The sequence below is a fragment of the Zingiber officinale genome, chromosome 3A (assembly GCF_018446385.1).
Source record: "Zingiber officinale cultivar Zhangliang chromosome 3A, Zo_v1.1, whole genome shotgun sequence".
NCBI lineage: Eukaryota > Viridiplantae > Streptophyta > Magnoliopsida > Zingiberales > Zingiberaceae > Zingiber > Zingiber officinale.
Genome location: NC_055990.1, coordinates 145,777,511 through 145,795,540, shown reverse-complemented (window position 1 = coordinate 145,795,540; position 18,030 = coordinate 145,777,511). Strand labels below are relative to the sequence as shown.

At 35.1% G+C, this 18,030-nt stretch overlaps 2 protein-coding genes across 2 annotated transcripts; both read right to left on the bottom strand.

Annotated features, from left to right (window-relative positions):
- Positions 1–83: 83 nt before the first annotated feature.
- Positions 84–9,098, bottom strand: LOC122052662 (lysine-specific demethylase JMJ706-like). The gene is made up of 11 exons (XM_042614311.1): positions 8,767–9,098; positions 5,658–6,025; positions 5,359–5,515; positions 5,066–5,285; positions 3,280–3,333; positions 3,109–3,188; positions 2,749–3,026; positions 2,146–2,547; positions 1,702–2,060; positions 1,364–1,618; positions 84–482 (listed from the first exon to the last, which is right to left on the bottom strand). The coding sequence occupies exons 2-11, from the start codon at positions 5,917–5,919 to the stop codon at positions 393–395; spliced, it is 2,157 nt and encodes a 718-aa protein (XP_042470245.1). The 5' UTR covers positions 5,920–6,025; positions 8,767–9,098; the 3' UTR covers positions 84–392.
- Positions 9,099–12,008: 2,910 nt separating this feature from the next.
- LOC122052660 lies at positions 12,009–16,302 on the bottom strand. Its single transcript, XM_042614309.1, has 7 exons — positions 16,139–16,302; positions 15,843–16,002; positions 14,907–14,983; positions 14,736–14,814; positions 14,545–14,654; positions 12,888–12,952; positions 12,009–12,203 (listed from the first exon to the last, which is right to left on the bottom strand). Exons 1-7 carry the CDS (start codon positions 16,229–16,231, stop codon positions 12,110–12,112), a joined length of 678 nt encoding a protein of 225 aa, XP_042470243.1. The 5' UTR covers positions 16,232–16,302; the 3' UTR covers positions 12,009–12,109.
- Positions 16,303–18,030: the final 1,728 nt, after the last annotated feature.

Below are 18,030 nucleotides of genomic sequence, written 5' to 3'. Positions count from 1 at the left end.
TGATCTTTGCGGATGAACCGGAGGTTGACTATATACATACACAAAAGAATGCAATCACTGTAAATAAGTCTTGTTGGAGAAACTGATCAAGGGGGCAATGGGCACCTTTAGTTGTGGATTTAGATAAATGGATATACATACAATCTGACCATCACACCTCCTCTTGGAGGGACAAAAATTAGGAACACAGAATTAAAATTAAATCTAAAGTCAACCTAAAGACCTGAACAATTAATGAATAGTAATTTTGAGCATGTTAATCCCATGAAGGCGTTAGGATTAAAATCCAAATCCAAACTTGGAGACTGAAGACTTTGATAATCACTGATTTGGATCAATCTGTGTTAGGTCAAAAGGAAAAAAAGAGAGAGAGATGAGATCTTTTGCCTCGTTTATATCCTGCAGTGGTTTGAGTGTTCTTTATGAAATGGTAGATGTGCAGATTCTCCACTCTGATGAAGCTTCTTCAATCGCTTAAGCGCCTGACGGGAGAAAAAACATCTGTTAAAACTTTTCAGGATGACTTTGTTGATGAGTTGCAACAAGATGTTTAAAGAGCACAAACAAAGAGTCCTTTAAACCAACAACAAATAGATTCTGCGAAATAAGAGGTCGCAAATTGTACTATGTCTGTTAAACATAACATATGCGGCTGATTCATCGTATCAACATAAAACTTTTTTGACTTACTAAGGTTTTAGGAGACAATTTATATGTAGGCTATGTCATATGTACCAAAATAAAACGTTTTGACTTTAAGTGACAAAAGGTTTAAGGAGTACAATCAGATTATATTTAAGGCACGTATTTAAAGATGAGTAAGACAAGTTAAACCACATGGATTGTATCGTTCACTTCAATATAAAACTATATCAAATAAAACAAAAATCAATTATGCATTTTAAAATAACTAAATTACAGTATCTACGACTAATTAAACTTTCTAAAGAACTCATCTGATACAGAGAATTATCAAGTTTTTATAAACTAATTTACTCAGTCTAATCATGTTACACATTCATATATTCAAGTCCATTGTGTCACTTGTGGGTTTTTCTTCGTTAGTCATGTTTTGAATATTGTAGAGTTATGTTGTGTTAAATGATGTCTAATATTAGCAGTCTTAAATAGACTCAAAGGTGCAACTTGCTAGGGGTAGAGGGAGACCTAAAAAAATTTGAGACGATGTAACAATTAATTTAAGATTCAGGTTTCCAACCCCAAACAGTTTGGTAAAGATATAGAAACTATTCTAATCCCTCCATTGAGCTCTATGCGACAAGGTAAACTATACACAAAAAGACTAATAAAAAAATAATTGCACAATAAAGGTGATAAATAAATGGTAGTTTGAGGAAATTACCTGGTGTTCAGGAATTCTTGTGCTAGTTACGTGATTTACAGGTCTCTTGACCAAGTTAGTAGAAGATCGGCGCTTCACACGGAAGATTTCACAGTCAGAATCATCACTATCTTGTGGAAGAACAGAACTGAAACCCATGGTGCAGTCACTTGAATGTTTATTGTATGATTTACTAAATTGCGTTGAGGCATATTCACTTCTTGAAGACCTATGGAAACAGTTAGCTTGGGATCCTTTATTAATCTTTCCACAATCCTGCATCGAGGGCATATGGATACCAAAATTGAGTTTAATGAATCTTAACATTTTCAATATCGAAGTTCAAATTCAGTACTTACATCATTTTCTACTGAAGAACCATCATCCAGCACAATCGAAGATGATAAAGTTGAGGAATCAGAAAATGTTTGAAATACGAGAGAGCCATGCACAATGTGTTCTTTCTGTGATATGCAATTTGAACTTTGTGAGCAGAAACCAATTTTTGCATCAGTTTCAGGAGTTTGAAAAAAGTTGATCTCGCAATATGGACTATAGCCATCTTCTTTGGTTTCACACAGCAAGTTTTGCTTTTGAATTGCCACTTTTATACCATCTTCCTGCTCAAACTTCTGTGCTATAGCTTCCAGTTCTTGCAGGTCCTTCCTCATAAAGAGGATGCACTTACCACAACAATAGTAATCAGCTCTTTCTTTGACTGTCATTTTGCAATAAGCAACAGTGAGATACATACACCATGAAATACCATCAACAAAAAAAACTCAGGTAACTTTTGTGTTTACCATGGTGAAGGCAGACAGGTTGTGAATTGCAATGGCACTGAAAATAACATAAATAGCAGTCGCGCCTGCATATACTGCAGAGTACTATTCCAGTTAAATTCGAAGAATGGTGCATGTGTGCGCCACCTTTCTTTAACAACCATCTAGCACGGTGCTGCAATCGTATCAATTGCACAAAAGAAATCATTATCATGCGTTGAGAGGAGAAGTCTTTCACCTGTCTTAGATTTAATGAATTTGCATTAAAAAATCTATTATCAAGTAACACCGCTTCCTTGCAGACTAGCTCCTCATATGAAAATAAAGGACTTCTTTTCAAAAGTGCATAATGATTGCTCGCTATGGAGCCAAATTGAAACCAATCATCAGGAGCAAAGTTCACTGCCTCAGCGCAATTGAAACCTGCAGTTTGAAAGGTTCAAGATGTGTATTGAAAATAGGACAGCAGACGTATTGACACAATAGGTAATCATACATGTATGCACATAAGTTTGAACATAGAAAATATTATAAAGTAATGCTACCAAGAACACACAGTAATCTCTAAGAATGTTCAATTTAAAGATGTGGACAAGCAAAAACTTGGAATTCGAAAACTCTTACCGTGGCTAAAACCGGCGTGATAAGCTCGTGGAAAGGTCACGACAAATTCTCCAGGTCTTTGTACAGCTTTGCACACAGGAACATCATTTTCTAATAGTATATTAGGCGGAAACATTGTTGTCTTTTCTACAAGAACATTAAATGCAGCATCATCTCCTTTCGAAGCTAGTAGCTCTTCGCCATACACATTCTCCCTGACCACCTTCTCAAATGTGGTGGCAGCATGGCCTGGCACACCATACCATGTTTTAGATGCTCCACAATGATGATAGTTGATACTGCCAAGAGAGGTTATACATAAGATGTTGTGCAGCAACAGTGATAGATGAACAATTCGGACAGTCAAATGCTTTTGTATACCTGTATAGGTAATGATCTTCCACATGCCAAGCAAACATACTGAATAACATCCCGATATAGAGCATGGGGTCTGTAACTCCCTGAAAATTAATATGAGAAACAAGAACGTAATTACTTAACAGAAAATTAAGCAAGTAGATTATTCTTACTGGTTTATAGATCATTACTTACAGGAATTGCAACTTTCAGAAGTCGCAATGTGGACTTGGGATCACGAGAAAGTCTCTGTATGCAAGAACAGAAGAATCATGGTAATGGAGAGTTAAAATCTACAATGAATGTTTGGTAACCAGATTATCTACAATGATAAACCACATTCGAAGAACTACAGTATAAAGGTGTAGAATTATAATATTACAAAATTATTCTCCATCATTCTTTTCAGAAAAAAAAACATGTAGAAGTACATTGGTTTTAAAGTTCAAGAATAAAAACTAATTTGCTCCCTAGGACGATGACAGGCATCTGATTCACCAAAATGAGAGACAACACAAGCATGGAAAATAGTGAAGGGTGGTCAAAATCATTTTTGCCTGCATAGTAGGCCATCTAGGAAGCTAGTATTCCCACAACAAAAAAAAATGGAAAAAAAAGTTATATTTCAAAAACTAAATTGATTCATCTTAGTCAACGTAAAATACAAAAATAGCTACCATGGTAGTGGGGCCGGCTGTGTGGGGCGCCTGAAGTTAGCGTATGACCTTTTGCAGAAATAGCTACCCCATGGTATTCAAACTATGATACTGAAGGATGCTATTATAGGTTCACAGGATATTAGAATCACTGAAACTGAGTTTGTAGTTATGCACAAATGTTGGAAGCAAGTGACATGCAAAATATAATTGTTATTTGTATGCTTTCAAATAATAAAAACAGATGTATGAATATTGATTAGTGCCAAGAAAGTTGTCAATTGTGGATAACACAAGAAAAGACGACATTATGAAAATTGTTCTTCACCTCAGAATTACTACTGATACTTCTTTTCTAAATTTGGAGGTTTAGAAAAAGTAACAAAATTATTTATCCTCTCTCTCTCTCTCTCTCTCTATATATATATATATATATTATGCATTCAGAGCACAATAATATAATATTCTTGTCATATTTTGGGAGCATTCCATTAGATTTAGTAAGAATGCTAAGATGAGCTTGTGAAGTAATGCAAATTATTTAAATTTTAAAAGTTTTAGACTGTAAAAGCTCATTTCAAAAGATACTTCTATTTAGGAGAATAAGTTAGATAAGGTAGCTTTTGCTTGGGTAATTATCTTATTTAGGGTAGGGAATTATTCAATTTTGATTAAATCCTTTTAATTATCATCACTTCTTTCATATAATATTTTTTTTATTTTTTTCCAACTTTAATTGTGTTAGGAACTGTTCCCCAGGATCCTGCATAGCGGGAGCTTCGTGCACCGGGCTGCCTTTTTTTTTTTTTAAATTGTGTTAGGAACCCAATCCCCTTTGCTAATCACCATTCACAATAATAATCCATTTTAATGCGTATGAGTTTGTAAAGTTAACAAAGGAGATAAATCAAAATGACCACTATCTAGGATTGATTGTGTTGTTCCAATACATGACAAAATGAGAGGAAACATATTAAAATGGTAAGAACATATTTAAAGACAAGTTGAATCAATTAGCGCTGAGAGCATGATAGGTAGGAGGAGATAAAGAAACTCTAGTTAACGAAACCATATCTGATTTAAAAGATTTCAATACCACTAACAATAACATCCCCATGGTTCAGTTGTGGGATAAAATCCTCATATAGCTGGCTCAAATAGTTGGGATGCATGCTTCTTTTTATTATTAGCTGATTCTATCAAATGATGCGAAAACATTACCAAGGTGACCAGTGTGCAGATCCCTTTTTTATATTGATTGAAGAAAAATCTGAATAGTTCAGAACTTGAGAAAAATAAACAACACAGTATAGAAAAAGAAGTACCTTCAAATTCCACTTGCTTTTTCCAAGTTGGTCATTAGGAGAAGACGAAAATGCACTACCATCAACATCACATGCATATTCAACAGATTCTATCTTTCCACTGCTAATTTCATGCCAGAATTCCCCTTCCAAGTATCTATCTGGGAGATATCCGGCACTTGAATATCGACGGGAAAATACCTTGTTTGCCATCTTCTCAAATTCCCGAATCGTATAGTTTCTGAATCCAAATCTCAGAAGCTAAGGGAAAAAAGCTATCAACTTTTGGAACCCACTTTGTGAGAGTTACTAACCTTCCACTCATGAAAAAGCTGATTTTGTCATCGGCACTCCACTCAGCAAGCCGAAAAGGCTGCACCCTAGTAGTAAACCTGAACCCAGCTTTCTCCTTCATCAAAACAATGCCAGCAGGTACTGAGGCAAGTAAGGGTGACACGATCTTGCATATACCTGAAATAGTGTGGCAGCACTATGAGTTTCAGCACAATATTGGAAAATGTAAAGGGAAAGACCTGCCTGATAGATGAACTTCACAAAACATTTTCTTGTGATGAACACAAACCTACAAAGCAAATGGAAAAAGGGTTATTACCAAATTTTGAAGCTTCAGGAGCAATTTTCTGAATATAATCTATGGGATTCTCAAATTCCTCCATTGTTGGATAAAAAACAGGGCACTCTGGAATGTCATTGATCCTCTGTAAATTAGATGTGTTGAATTTCTCCAATTTATGCTTTGAAAAAGCTTCTCTGCTAGCACCGCTCAGATGAGGAATTCCAGTGGTACTTCTATGTATTCTCGTGCCCCATGATATGGATGCTTCTAAGGGAACACCTCCACTTCTTGTCATCATATTACTAGCAAAGAAACAGACACAGCTGCAATATTTGAAGTCTTTTTATGTTCCAGTTATTCTAATGATTTTCAACATCTCTACCCAAGCATACACTTCCATAAACCTGTCAATAAGGAACAGATCAGAGTGAAAGCGTAAGGTGAATGAATTAGTATCGACATTAATTTACCTAGTATGAAAGATGTACGTGAAATACTTGATGATGAAACAAGAAGAGGCAACTATTAGTAGATATAGCTTCCTCAGACTTTCTAATGTTATCCAATGAATTGGCAAGACCTTCAGAAGCTTCAGTTTCTGGTGTCACAAATGCTGGATGAGTGACGGGTGAACAATGACTCCTTCACCATTGGGTCAGCATATTGTTCAGAATTTTACTCAGCTGGTGGTTATAATAAGCTTAACTTAAGAGCCTGTTACTTGGGGATTGTTAGATATGCATCTTCTTTCTTATATGGAAGCACAGCACAAAGGAATAGTCATGGATTCTTAATGCTTATGCTCAGGCATGGATTTTGGAGGAAGAAATGATAAAAAAAAGTTTCAGGGCAACAGATTAGAGTTACAGATGTTCACCACCTTTGCTATGCATCTTTACTTCACTGGAAATGTTAAACACCTTCACAGCAATAAATTCCAGGCCATGTTACATAGATTGCAGTATTTGGCGCACCACACTGTTTGGACAATATTCTCTGCCTTCACTTAATGTTTTGTTTTTCTGCTTCTTTTCCCATTCTTTTATTTATTGACTGTGTTACATTCTAATAGTATCTTAGGTAAAGTTTGTTCATTGGTACTCAATTTCAAAAAAAAAAAAAAAAGGTTAGTAAATTAAATAGAATTACTAATATGTTAATATTAAAATTTGTGAAATCCCATCCCACAATCGTCAGGAGCAAAGAGAACCAATTTTGACAATACCACAGATTTCTATCCATTTAGTTAAAGGATGTTTATGGCTTTTCAAAAAGTGATGATAAACTTCCCTTGTATAAGTTTTACTTACTAAAACTGTCATCTGTACCTGGACAATATTGTTTATTGAATAACATGCTATCGAGAACCTATGAATTACCAGAAACAATACAAAAGTTAGCCCAACCAGAACCTGTTTAGGGGGATCAGATAATTTATTAATCACTAGATTTCTGCACTCTGGACTATTTGATCTTTAGCAATAGTTTAACCGGACAGTAAGATGTCCTGTCAATACAGGATTTGGAGAGATTGGATATGCAATCTTAACCTTAAAGCAAATAGGCCATTCCATGGTTAAAACCTTTATTATATGGGGTTTGAGGCATATGCCTTATTGTTATAATGTGCTTGGAGGTGGCAAATGTCCAAGCAGATCCAAATGGCATTTGTATTTTTTTCCTTTTCTCACTTTCATACTTGAGAAGGAGAGAAGATCATATAACAACAACTACAACCAAGCCTTTTCCCACTACGTGGGGTTGGCTGTATGAATCCTTTTACGTCATTGAGCTCTATCTCCTATTATATCATCATCTATATTTAAATAAATTTTATCTTGTTTTATTGTTGCTAATCAAGTCTTTTTTGGTCTTCCTCTTCCTTGTTTGATATGTATGTTTATCATAGTTTCACATCGCCTACTGGAGCATTTATTGGTCGTCTAAGTACATGTCCGTACCATCTTAAACGTGTCTCTCGGAGTTTTTTCTCAATAGATGCAACTCCGACTTTCTCTCTAATGCTCTCATTTCTTATTTTGTCCATCCTCATATGTCCACACATCCACCTTAACATCCTCATCTCTGCAACAGAGAAGATCATACAACATTGACCCAAAAATGAACCACAACCAATTGGTTCTTACTAACATTTATCTTGAACGTCAAACAGCTTACAACTATATGATAAAATCTTGGTCCTCCTGGAGAACCAATGGGCAATCCATAATGCCACTTGATTGGATCTTGACCATGTATATCCATCCCCACCAATATGCCTAGATAGCTTGTTAGGCCAAGGTATTATATTAGTGTCATTCATTATCTTATATGGAGTTCCAGAAGAGGTTGTAAATATTATCTTGCACGAAGACACATGTACAGCTAATTTATACACTACTGTTATATCTTGTTCTACTTAGATATCTTCACCTATAGCTCTAGAACTATCAATGACATAAATCAAATGATTTTGAGTAATTGTTTTACTTTTCCCCCTTCTTCTGCCCTATTTGTCAGTTGTACTTTAAATGGATTTATATGCATTTGAGCTTTCATGCTAAGCATTTCTCAGCTTCCTGGCTGTGTAAAAGAGCTCCACCATTTCCCTTGTAATTTGTTCGTGCAGCTGCATTCACTGTGGAGAACGTTAATTACTTTTCTTCATATCAATCGCACCTTTAATATGTTTTCTTTGTTTGATTTAATAAAGCAACCAATCAAAGGGGGACAAAAAGCAAGGCAATTAGTCTTCAACATTAGTACTACCATTTTTTTTTTTCAAAATTGATACTATTCAAGGTCATTTCATCTAATAAACAGTGTAAAGAGAGCTAGTTACATAGAGCCGTTTCCGCTTCCATGTAAATTGTGACAAAGGAAAGAAAAAGAAAAAGAAAAATCACGAAAGTTAGCCAACTAAAAGGCTATTAGTTTATCCTCCTAGTCAAGAGACCAAATTCGCAATATTCTCACGGGACTGGATAAGATAGGAAGAAAAAGGAAATCTAGATACACATGTAAAAAAAAAAAATAGATTTTTCACAAAGATCAAGCATCAAGGAAGTAAAATACCAACGCCAAAGCCAAGGAAAACAAGAGAGAAAACCAAAAGGGCGACTCAAAAAAAAAATCCCGCGGTTACCGTCACAATCACCGGTTTCTAGCCCCGAATCCAACAGTCTCCGCAGATGCCCGGAGCTATAAGTACGAAATCTGAACCCGCATTCCGGTTCCACCGGCGAAAACAGCAAGAGATCCAGAGACGTCCCTCTCTCCCCAACGGCGCAACAAGCGAGCTAGCGACGAAGAATCCCGCCAGCAAGGCAAACGTAGCGCCTCCGTAGGGGATAATTCCGCCGACGGAGGTCGCTATTCCGGCGATAAGGCGAGGATTTCGAGCGGCGGAGAGAGGTCGGTAGGACAAACGAGGGGCGAAACAGCGAGGAAGGAGAGGAGAGAGAGAAGAGACGGAAAACGAAGCCACTTGTTCGCTTTAATAATTAATAATTAAAAAAAACGCATTTAATTAAGAAAAAGTGTGAAAAATGATGGGTTTTTTTTTAAAAAAAAATCTGGTGCTAATTTGAAATAAAAATGGATTTTTTTTCTCAAGAAAATACTCAGAAATATTAGATCTTCAAGGAGGGCATTCCGGTCATTTAACATGTACAAAACGATTTGTAGCGTGTGAATTCGCTCACGTCCCCGAGACAGGGGACGAATCGACGAACAGATGATTGCACACGTGTCCCACGAGGGCCTCCCAGCCGTTGAATCAGACGCGGTTATGGATACCGTTAATTGCACTGTTCGGGAAGCGGGAAAAGGTTTTCATCTCGCCCTGGGATAAAATTACATTCCTACCCCTTAGTTCATCGTTTACATGTCGTCTCCTGATCGTCTTGAATTGCGCATCTATCGATCGCTTACCGTGTCCAATTTTAAGGTGCATTTGGTTCGAATTATCTATATAATCGTGATTGATTACTTAAAATAATTAAGATTATAGAAAATAAAATATAACATAATTTAACCTTTAAAATACTCATTTAAAAAATAAATATTAACAACTCCACACTTTCAAAATAATATCAACAAAGTAAACAGAGGATAACCTCTCTTCTTTCAAGTAAACTGAGCGGTCCGTTGACTACCCATTGCTTTTTTTTTCTAACATGTATTTTTTTTAAAAAAAAAGACACTTTTGGATTAAACAAAGTGATTAAATGGAAAATATTAGAATTTAAAACATTTACAGAGTCCCACTTTTTAGATATTTTTCAAAAAGAAAATTTATTTCTTTTATTTAATTTTGGGTTAAAATAAATCTCTATACTTAGCTCGTAAAACATACGACTTAAATATTAAAACAAAATAAAGAATTTACTTGCTTTTGATTATTTTTATTTTTTTTAAATAAAGAAATTACTTGTTTTTTCTTTAAATAATGTCCAAAAAAGGTCACGTGCTTAATACAAAATGTTGCTTTCTTTGGTTGGTGGGTCAACCACTTTTACTTTGACCCCTCCTTTTTCCTACATCTTGATTTCATATATTTAAATTATCGCGCTTTTATAGCCGTAAAAAAGACGGCTGATCAAAGATTAGCAAACACCTAAAGTCATTAAGGAGTTCAAACCACTAATAATACTGAGAGATATATCATGGATTTATCTGATGATTAATCCGGTGGAACTTATTCTCTAAAAATATTATCTATCAAAATTGAATTCAAAACCTCAAGAAATGTCCATCAAATCACAATCAATCATGCCACACAATTCCTATAAACACATATCGAATTATAGTAAAATTTAATTAATAAATTTAGTATTTTTATATTTTTTATTTATTATGTTTTGACCATAAAATAATAAAAAAAAATACTCTAAAATACTCATAAGAAAATTTAAAGCCCTCTTTTTCCTTTTCTTACATTCGGCATAATTCATCCTCCATCCAATTATCATTTTAATTATCATAATTTATTTCTTTTATGTTAATCTTGAGACGACCTGATTGAGATTTTTTGAAGACGACCGCTTTACCTTTTGTTATTTTTATTTTTTTTAATTTTATTTTGGCTACTTTAAGATACTGTTTCCATTAGACCAAGTAAAAGGCACCTTAAACACGTAAAATCAGTTGGCCAAATTTCTCCATTTTTTCGTCGACTGGTTAACTTTGACCTCCCTTCAAAGTTGACTAAGTCCTAACTCTTGTCTCGCGCGTAGATTCTTGCCATCTATTGTCCACATGTAAGTGGTCAAATCTTATCCATGACGGCCATCCAATGGAAGGCAATCAATAAATAACTCATTTAATAATTAAAAGGAAAAAAATTACAAAAAAAAAAAAAAAAACAAGTGGAGATGGTGATGGCAGGAGACGACACATCACCCACATAAAATAAATATTATGTCTAATGACATTTTAAAAAAGGGAAATTAATGAAAAGGACAAAAGTGGGCCCCTCTCCTCCTTAGCTTTCGTTTCACTGTTTTCTTCTGTGTATTTTTTTTTTATTTATACTTTTTTGCACTTTATTATTTTAAAAAAAAATAAGATGCATCCATCCGATTATTAATTGATTAGAGAGGCAAATGAATTTTTTATAAGCAATTTTTAAATGGAAAATTTAGAGGAAATAAAATAAATAAATAAATAAATACAAAGACACAATGAAGTAAGATGGAGTTGACTTGACTAAGTGAATTAATGTTTAACCTTAGTCCAATTCAATTCAAGATGGAATCATGGATATGATTGGATTATTGGCATGTATTCAAAGACAGTCTGAGCAAGTCAAAGGGTCAAGGGCTAAACTGAAATTTTTAAAACTATAGGTGGGCCAACTAAAACATTTTATCTTTTTTTTATTAAGACATTATGGTCAGCATCATCAGGCAGGTGGAAGCACGGCGAGCACATGTTGGGAATCTTCCCATCACAAGCAATTGGATTAGCTGGTCAAATCCACTATTTCATGAAATAGTAAAAAAAGATTAAGAAATTAAACAATCATTAGTTGGATCATTTGCAAACTTATCTTCTCATCGTGGGACCAGTAATACTATAATACTGGACTGTTTAGAATGAAGGATATCATAATTTACCAGTTAATAGACAGATATACCTTGTCATAAGAGAAGCACTAGTTGTGAAACAAATGACTGAGTTCAATCAGTTGAGTAGAGTTAGCCAAACCCCAGAACTCATGCTCAAACTCATCTCTTAACCCAACAGCCTAAATCTCGGAATCTTAACATTCGATAATTGAGTTCGACAAGTTCAGGTAGGTCGCACTCGAACTTGAACTTCGATATTGTAACTCTGCATAAGAGTAAGACATTGAGTTGGGAATCCATTCATGATTCAAACATGGAATAGAATGCTCAAACTCACATTTGTACAACACCTTATGTGAAATATTCTACAAAATAAGGTTTAGATAAATTACAGAGAGAGAGAGAGAAAGAGAGAGCTCAAAATTGGCCTGCCCTAATATCTCTATCTAATCGATCAGCATTGAGTGTGCCAGGGAGTTCCCTGAAATCTTCATTGAATACGGAATATGCACTGCAACAAGAACAGATATTTGGTTAAGAGAAAAGAAACAAATTCAGGGAGAGTTTTCTTGAACATCTCATGCTGAAGAAGTATTAACCAAATTTCTCTATGAATGCATAGTTATTTCCGGGATGGAAACTCCTAATCTGGAGATGCTCAAATAGTGCACCAAACTGGGCACTCAATTAGATCAAACTGCACAGACTAGAGGGAATAATGAAACCAGCAAAAAAAAAAAAAAATTGGAAAACCCTTTCTCACAGTCTAGGTTTTGAAAGCTCCTGAGCGAAAATTTTTCCATGTGCTTTTTACTAGAACAAACAGGAATGTTTTTTTTAAAATTATTTTTCACTCAAACCAGTTTGGGGAATCCAATCTAGCTGGGTGCCTGGTTTACTAGGTGTAAACGAGGAAAGCATATATTAGGTGTATGATCTAAGCATTTTTTAGAGAGCACGATGAATTCGAAAACAACTGAAAGGTAAGTGCACTCGTTTTGAAATTTGCTAAAGTATTAAAAGCATATTATTCTACAGAATTATGGAAGCTGGAGAAAACCACATGCAGATAGCAAAATTTTCAAATTTTGCTTCTAAAATGAGAAATGAATAGCAAATTATCAAGGAAATATTTAGTCTCTCAAAATTAATTAATTGGAGGAAAACACATTGAATAAATGAAGAAACTACGTACCTCAGGTCACCATGTTGTCTTTTTCCGAGATTCAGAAGAATAATCAAGAACCCAGTGATAAGTATCTGCACATAGCATGAACTATTCAGTTCTAAGTGAAATCCTCCATGTATTATTGGTCATTACAAATTCAGTTTCCTGAGAGGGAAAGGAATGCTGAGCCTATTTAATATAAGTGGAGATTGAGAGTGGATTGATGGCTCAAACACCAAGACAGAGATGGGCTTGGGGGTGAGGAACGTCGCTGCCATCAACATTTAAAGATATGTGAGATGTGAAACATTATGAGCAAATGTAATCTTGGATTTTGGATACCTTTTATTCAACCAAAGACCATGTGATCTATGTCAAAGTTGACGAATAAAGTTTGATCTTGAGTAAAATCAAGATTCCCGAGCAAATTCAATCGACCAAAGGGTTGTTTCAGTCGACTCAACTCTATAGTCAATTGTAAATGTTTTGCTCAGGAATAAAATTATTCTATTAAGGCTTGAGTAGACTAAAACGAGAATTTAGTTGACAAATCAATCAAGTGAGCGATTAGTTGAATCGCCCAAAAATGTTTTGAGTCAATCCAATCCAAGTCTCAAACTATCAAAGGTTTAAGTTGACTATTGAAGATTTGAGTATTGGACATATACTGAATTGGCTAAAGACGAAGTCATTAGGTAATGAGTTTATCCGGTTGAGTTGACTGATACAAAATTGAGTTGATTAATGTAGATTTTTAGTTGAGTGGAAGGATTCTGAGTCAACTGAATAAGTAATTATTGTTAAATAAGCCACCAAGATCAATGTTTCAGCTGACTGGAGCAAATCAGAGTCAACTGAAATCATTTGAATTGTGGCTATAAAGAAGGGAGCAAATTGAACTCGAAGCAATGAACTCATATTCAAAGTGACCAACTCACATGCTCTAATTATCAATCTTCTAATTGTATTTCCAAGCTCTAAGGTGCTCTCAACTACTTGGAAAGAGTATTAGCTTTTGAAAGGTTCATTTTCTTTGTACGTTATTTATTTATTCTTATGGTTTAATTCTTATTCTTTTGTAAAGAGAAATGCAAGACATTTTTATATGGGGTTTCAAAGGATTTACAAGCAGACATTTCTGTAGAAGAATTTTTTGATGAATAACTCACCTAACAAGTGAGTAGGTTATGGTTTAATTCTTATTCTTTTGTAAAGAGAAATGCAAGACATTTTTATATGGGCTTTCAAAGGATTTACAAGCAGACATTTCTGTAGAAGAATTTTTTGATGAATAACTCACCTAACAAGTGAGTAGGCTGTGAAGTAGGACCTGGACCCAAAGTACATTATATTTTATGTTAGCATTGTTGGTTTTTTTGTTATTTGAATTTATATTATTTCCTCCTTGCACTAACAAATATTGAAGTTATTTTTACACTAACAATTGTATAAGTCTTGTGTTTGCAAGAGTAAATCAAAAAATTGTATTTACATATCGGTGCATATTCACCACCACTAGTTGCATCACCAATCCTAACATGTTGTAAGTGACCATGACATGGTTGTAAATGAACTGTTTTGGATCCAACATTTAATTATTTCATCAGCCTAATATGTTATTGCGAGCACAATATCCAATGTGAGATCAAACTCAAATAATTTCACATTTCCCATACACACTTACATAGATGGGTCCTATTCCAAACCGTTGAGCAATGGGAGCCATTGAGAACCACAGGATGATTCCAATCCAAGCCTTCAGACTGATAGAGAAAATTGCCATCAAGACGATGTCTATGAAATTCAGAAGGAATGCAGTCATATGGTCTGATTTATAAATCTACCAATGACAACAAGTTTTACATGTGATCATACCAGGAAATCGTAGCTTCTTCTGAAGAAATAAGAAAATTCTCTTCTTCAACCAGTTTGTTCTTTGTGGGATTTGAAATTTCTGAAGACAAATAGAGATGTGATGAAGTAATACTTGTACTATGTGGTTATTGATGGTTATCAAGCACAAAGATAAAACTAGTGCAGACAGACCAGTTCTTCCTCATCATCATCGTCTTCCTGAAGATGCTTTGCAGGGGGCTTAGGTACAACAGCTAATATTAGAGAATCTGTAAAGAGGGGAAAAGTTACTACCAAACATACTAATATTATCTAATCCACATTTTCCTTTTCAGATGCACTTCCAAGTTCCAAGTATCTTGAAAATGCATCATCAATAAAGCATATACATTTTCTTGTATAGGAAAACAGTTATTTGTCTATTTGATTGAGACATGTGCTTCTTGTCATTTGTACAAAATCAAAAGATTATATCTATATGTGTATTAAATTTGAAAGTAGACCAAGTATTTTGATTTACAGTGACCATAAGACTGATTGACGAGCTAGTGACAAAGCAGACATTAATGGAAACTTAGGTATGGCAAAGAAAATAAGAAATGAGATCTTGGTAGCTGTATAAATGACTTTTGCATACGCTATCAAGATATATGCCTGATAAAATTTCAATGTATTGTTACTTAACATCCATGAATTCTATGAATACTCTTTGTTCTTCTTGAATTCTAAAGTTGTATCTTTGATATAGCATTCTTTTTGTCAGTGACATATTGGTCGTGCAATGGTACACTAACCCTAATCAAAATTCTCAAGACAATTGTTGTTTGAGATGGGGAGCCCGATTGATGCAAGAGGTCCATATCTACACATAGGTTAAAGAGTGTACTGCTAAGTGAGCTTCCACAGAAGCATGCAGTGTAGTGCCCTTGCTAACAAATTGTGCTAAAAGTAACTCTTTTTTACTGATTTATTATTGATGCATCTTCCAAAACGTCATGAACCAATAAATTAAGCAAAAAATTGAAACTATTAACCAAACTGTATGAACTTCTGCAAACCAGAAGCATCCTGATCAACATCATCGATTTTAGGAACCAAAACTAAATGAACCGAAAGCGTCAAACTTGCCTCCATCCTGTAGCCTAATCAGCACATCCTCATCAGGCTCTTCTTCCTCCTCCTCCTCCTTCTCCTTCTTGTCCTGAAGAGTCTTTCCTCTCAGCACAAGCTTCAATCGCTCGGCCGGCAGACGACGCTCCGCCGCGACGATCCTCCTCAGATCCGATACCTAATTCGGATACCAATCAGATCACCAAATTGAGGACGTATTTCCCCGTGACAGAACTCAAAACATAAAGCAGACGAATAGAGATCGAGCGACCGCGGTCGCGAGAAAGTTAGGGCTAGTGTTCAGGGTGATCTACCTTGATGCTGGAGGGTACTCGGAGCCTCGTAGGGCGAGCGGGGCCGATGGTTTTTACGGTGACCTCCACCATCTCCTGCGCCTCTCCGGCCATTGCACACCGCCGGCGCTCCCTGGTGACGATCTCCGTTCCGATCAAACTTCTACAATTACGTTTAATAGATTTATGATGCGCATTGATTGCTTTTGGGCCACTTGCCGGCCCACTCGTCCAATTAAAAATATAGAAGCCCATAAGCAACCTTATGTCTCTTTTCTAAAGAATCCACGTATATAACTCGTACAATCCAATTAATTAATTGGTTAGTGGTAATCAATTCAAGCTTGAGAAAAATTTTCATTTGTCGTCAGAATAAATCAAAAAGCTCAAATGGATCATGATTGACAGCTTATCCTCATAAGTTTTTCTAACTCACTAATTATAATGTCACTTAGGTGAGATTTAAATTTTTGTTATTAAAAAGTTCATCCCAACTCTTACCATAGCTTCAAGGATCCTTTCCTTTCTTATTCACAAAGTGTTGATGAGCAGCTCTTCTTGGACAAGCAATTCCTCTTCCCTCCCACAACCATCTCAAGTCTATTTACTTGGATCAAAGATACGAGGAAGAGAAGAGACCCATTACGTATATAAATGATAGCAAAATTTCTTTTTTTTTTCACCCCGAAGGATTCATGTCCCTTAACTTTTTCAATAACTATTTTTGGCTTTTCAATTTTTTTTTTTCGAAACAAATTAGTTATTCAACTTTTTTTAATGAGTTACTTATGGCCCCTCCGTCAAATTTTTTTAGAAAGATTGACAGAAACTATGAAGTGTACCTTCTGCATGTCTTTTAGAAGAGTAAAAGGTATCCATCACTGGTACAGCGAACACTAAAATCTCATGATCATCTTTGTAGTTTCCAAGGTATTGCTTCCCAGGGAAATCTTCGTCGGAGAGGTCGTTGCTAGCACGTCGCATCTGTATTCCATCGCCACACCTCCGCTGGACCCGATTGGGCTACCATCACAGTGAACAGATACAGTCGATTCACTACCAGGGAGGTTGTCATCACCTTCAGGCGCCAAAGAGGAGGTAGCAAGGGTAGGGATAGTGGCCTTCTACGATAGTTTCCATCAATCTTTCTAGAAAAATTTAACAGAGGGGTATAAGTGACAAGTTAAAAAAATTGAATGACTAATTTATTTAGAAAAAAATTAGAGTGTCAAAAATAAGTGATTGAAAAAGTTTAAGGATTATAGAGGTAATTTGCCTATTTTTTAAATATGTCATCTCAATTTTAAAGTCATCTAAACTCCCTTTAAAATTTTTAACTTTATTTTTTATAGTTTCATCTATAACTATTGAAGTCTTTAATTCACTCTACAAAGGTTATCCAAAAAAATAAGTCATCAAATGTAAATTCTCATGATAAAAGATAAAGTCTTCCCCTTATAGACTCATTGAGACAATCCCACACACTTTTAAAAAAAAATCATAGAAACTTATTCAATTTTAACCGAGTGATCTTCCTAGATATGAGACATGAGATAACTTGAAATAGTATTTACATATGTCACAAATCAAATCATGTCTATCTAATGACAAGTCCTGTTTGAGTATCAACTCGGCTACACGTACGAGTGCAAGAGTTTGAAGAAGAGAATATAACAAGAGTTTGAAAACTCTTGGAGTAATTTGATGAATTTTGAACCGTTGGGTAGTTTTTTAAAAGAAGATAACCTTTAAGGGCGAAATTTTCATTTCACCTAATTATACATATAATTAAAAAACTGAGAACAAATATTCGAGTCATGGTTTTACTAATTATGATTTAGGAATTGTTAAGAAGAGGAGACATGGAGCCTTTAGTCCACATGAACATGCTCTAAAAACTATTACTTTTTTTA

Excerpts from the sequence above, each read along its gene's own strand:
- LOC122052662 (XM_042614311.1), bottom strand. The coding sequence starts at position 5,919 with ATGATGACAAGAAGTGGAGGTGTTCCCTTAGAAGCATCCATATCATGG. Across the intron at positions 2,548-2,748 it reads TCACGCCGGTTTTAGCCACG|GTTTCAATTGCGCTGAGGCA; the intron begins GTAAGAGTTTTC and ends TTCAAACTGCAG. Across the intron at positions 2,061-2,145 it reads ACCTGTCTGCCTTCACCATG|TCAAAGAAAGAGCTGATTAC; the intron begins GTAAACACAAAA and ends GCAAAATGACAG.
- LOC122052660 (XM_042614309.1), bottom strand. The coding sequence starts at position 16,231 with ATGGCCGGAGAGGCGCAGGAGATGGTGGAGGTCACCGTAAAAACCATC. Across the intron at positions 16,003-16,138 it reads GAGTACCCTCCAGCATCAAG|GTATCGGATCTGAGGAGGAT; the intron begins GTAGATCACCCT and ends TATCCGAATTAG. Across the intron at positions 14,984-15,842 it reads GATTAGGCTACAGGATGGAG|ATTCTCTAATATTAGCTGTT; the intron begins GCAAGTTTGACG and ends CCCTCTTTACAG.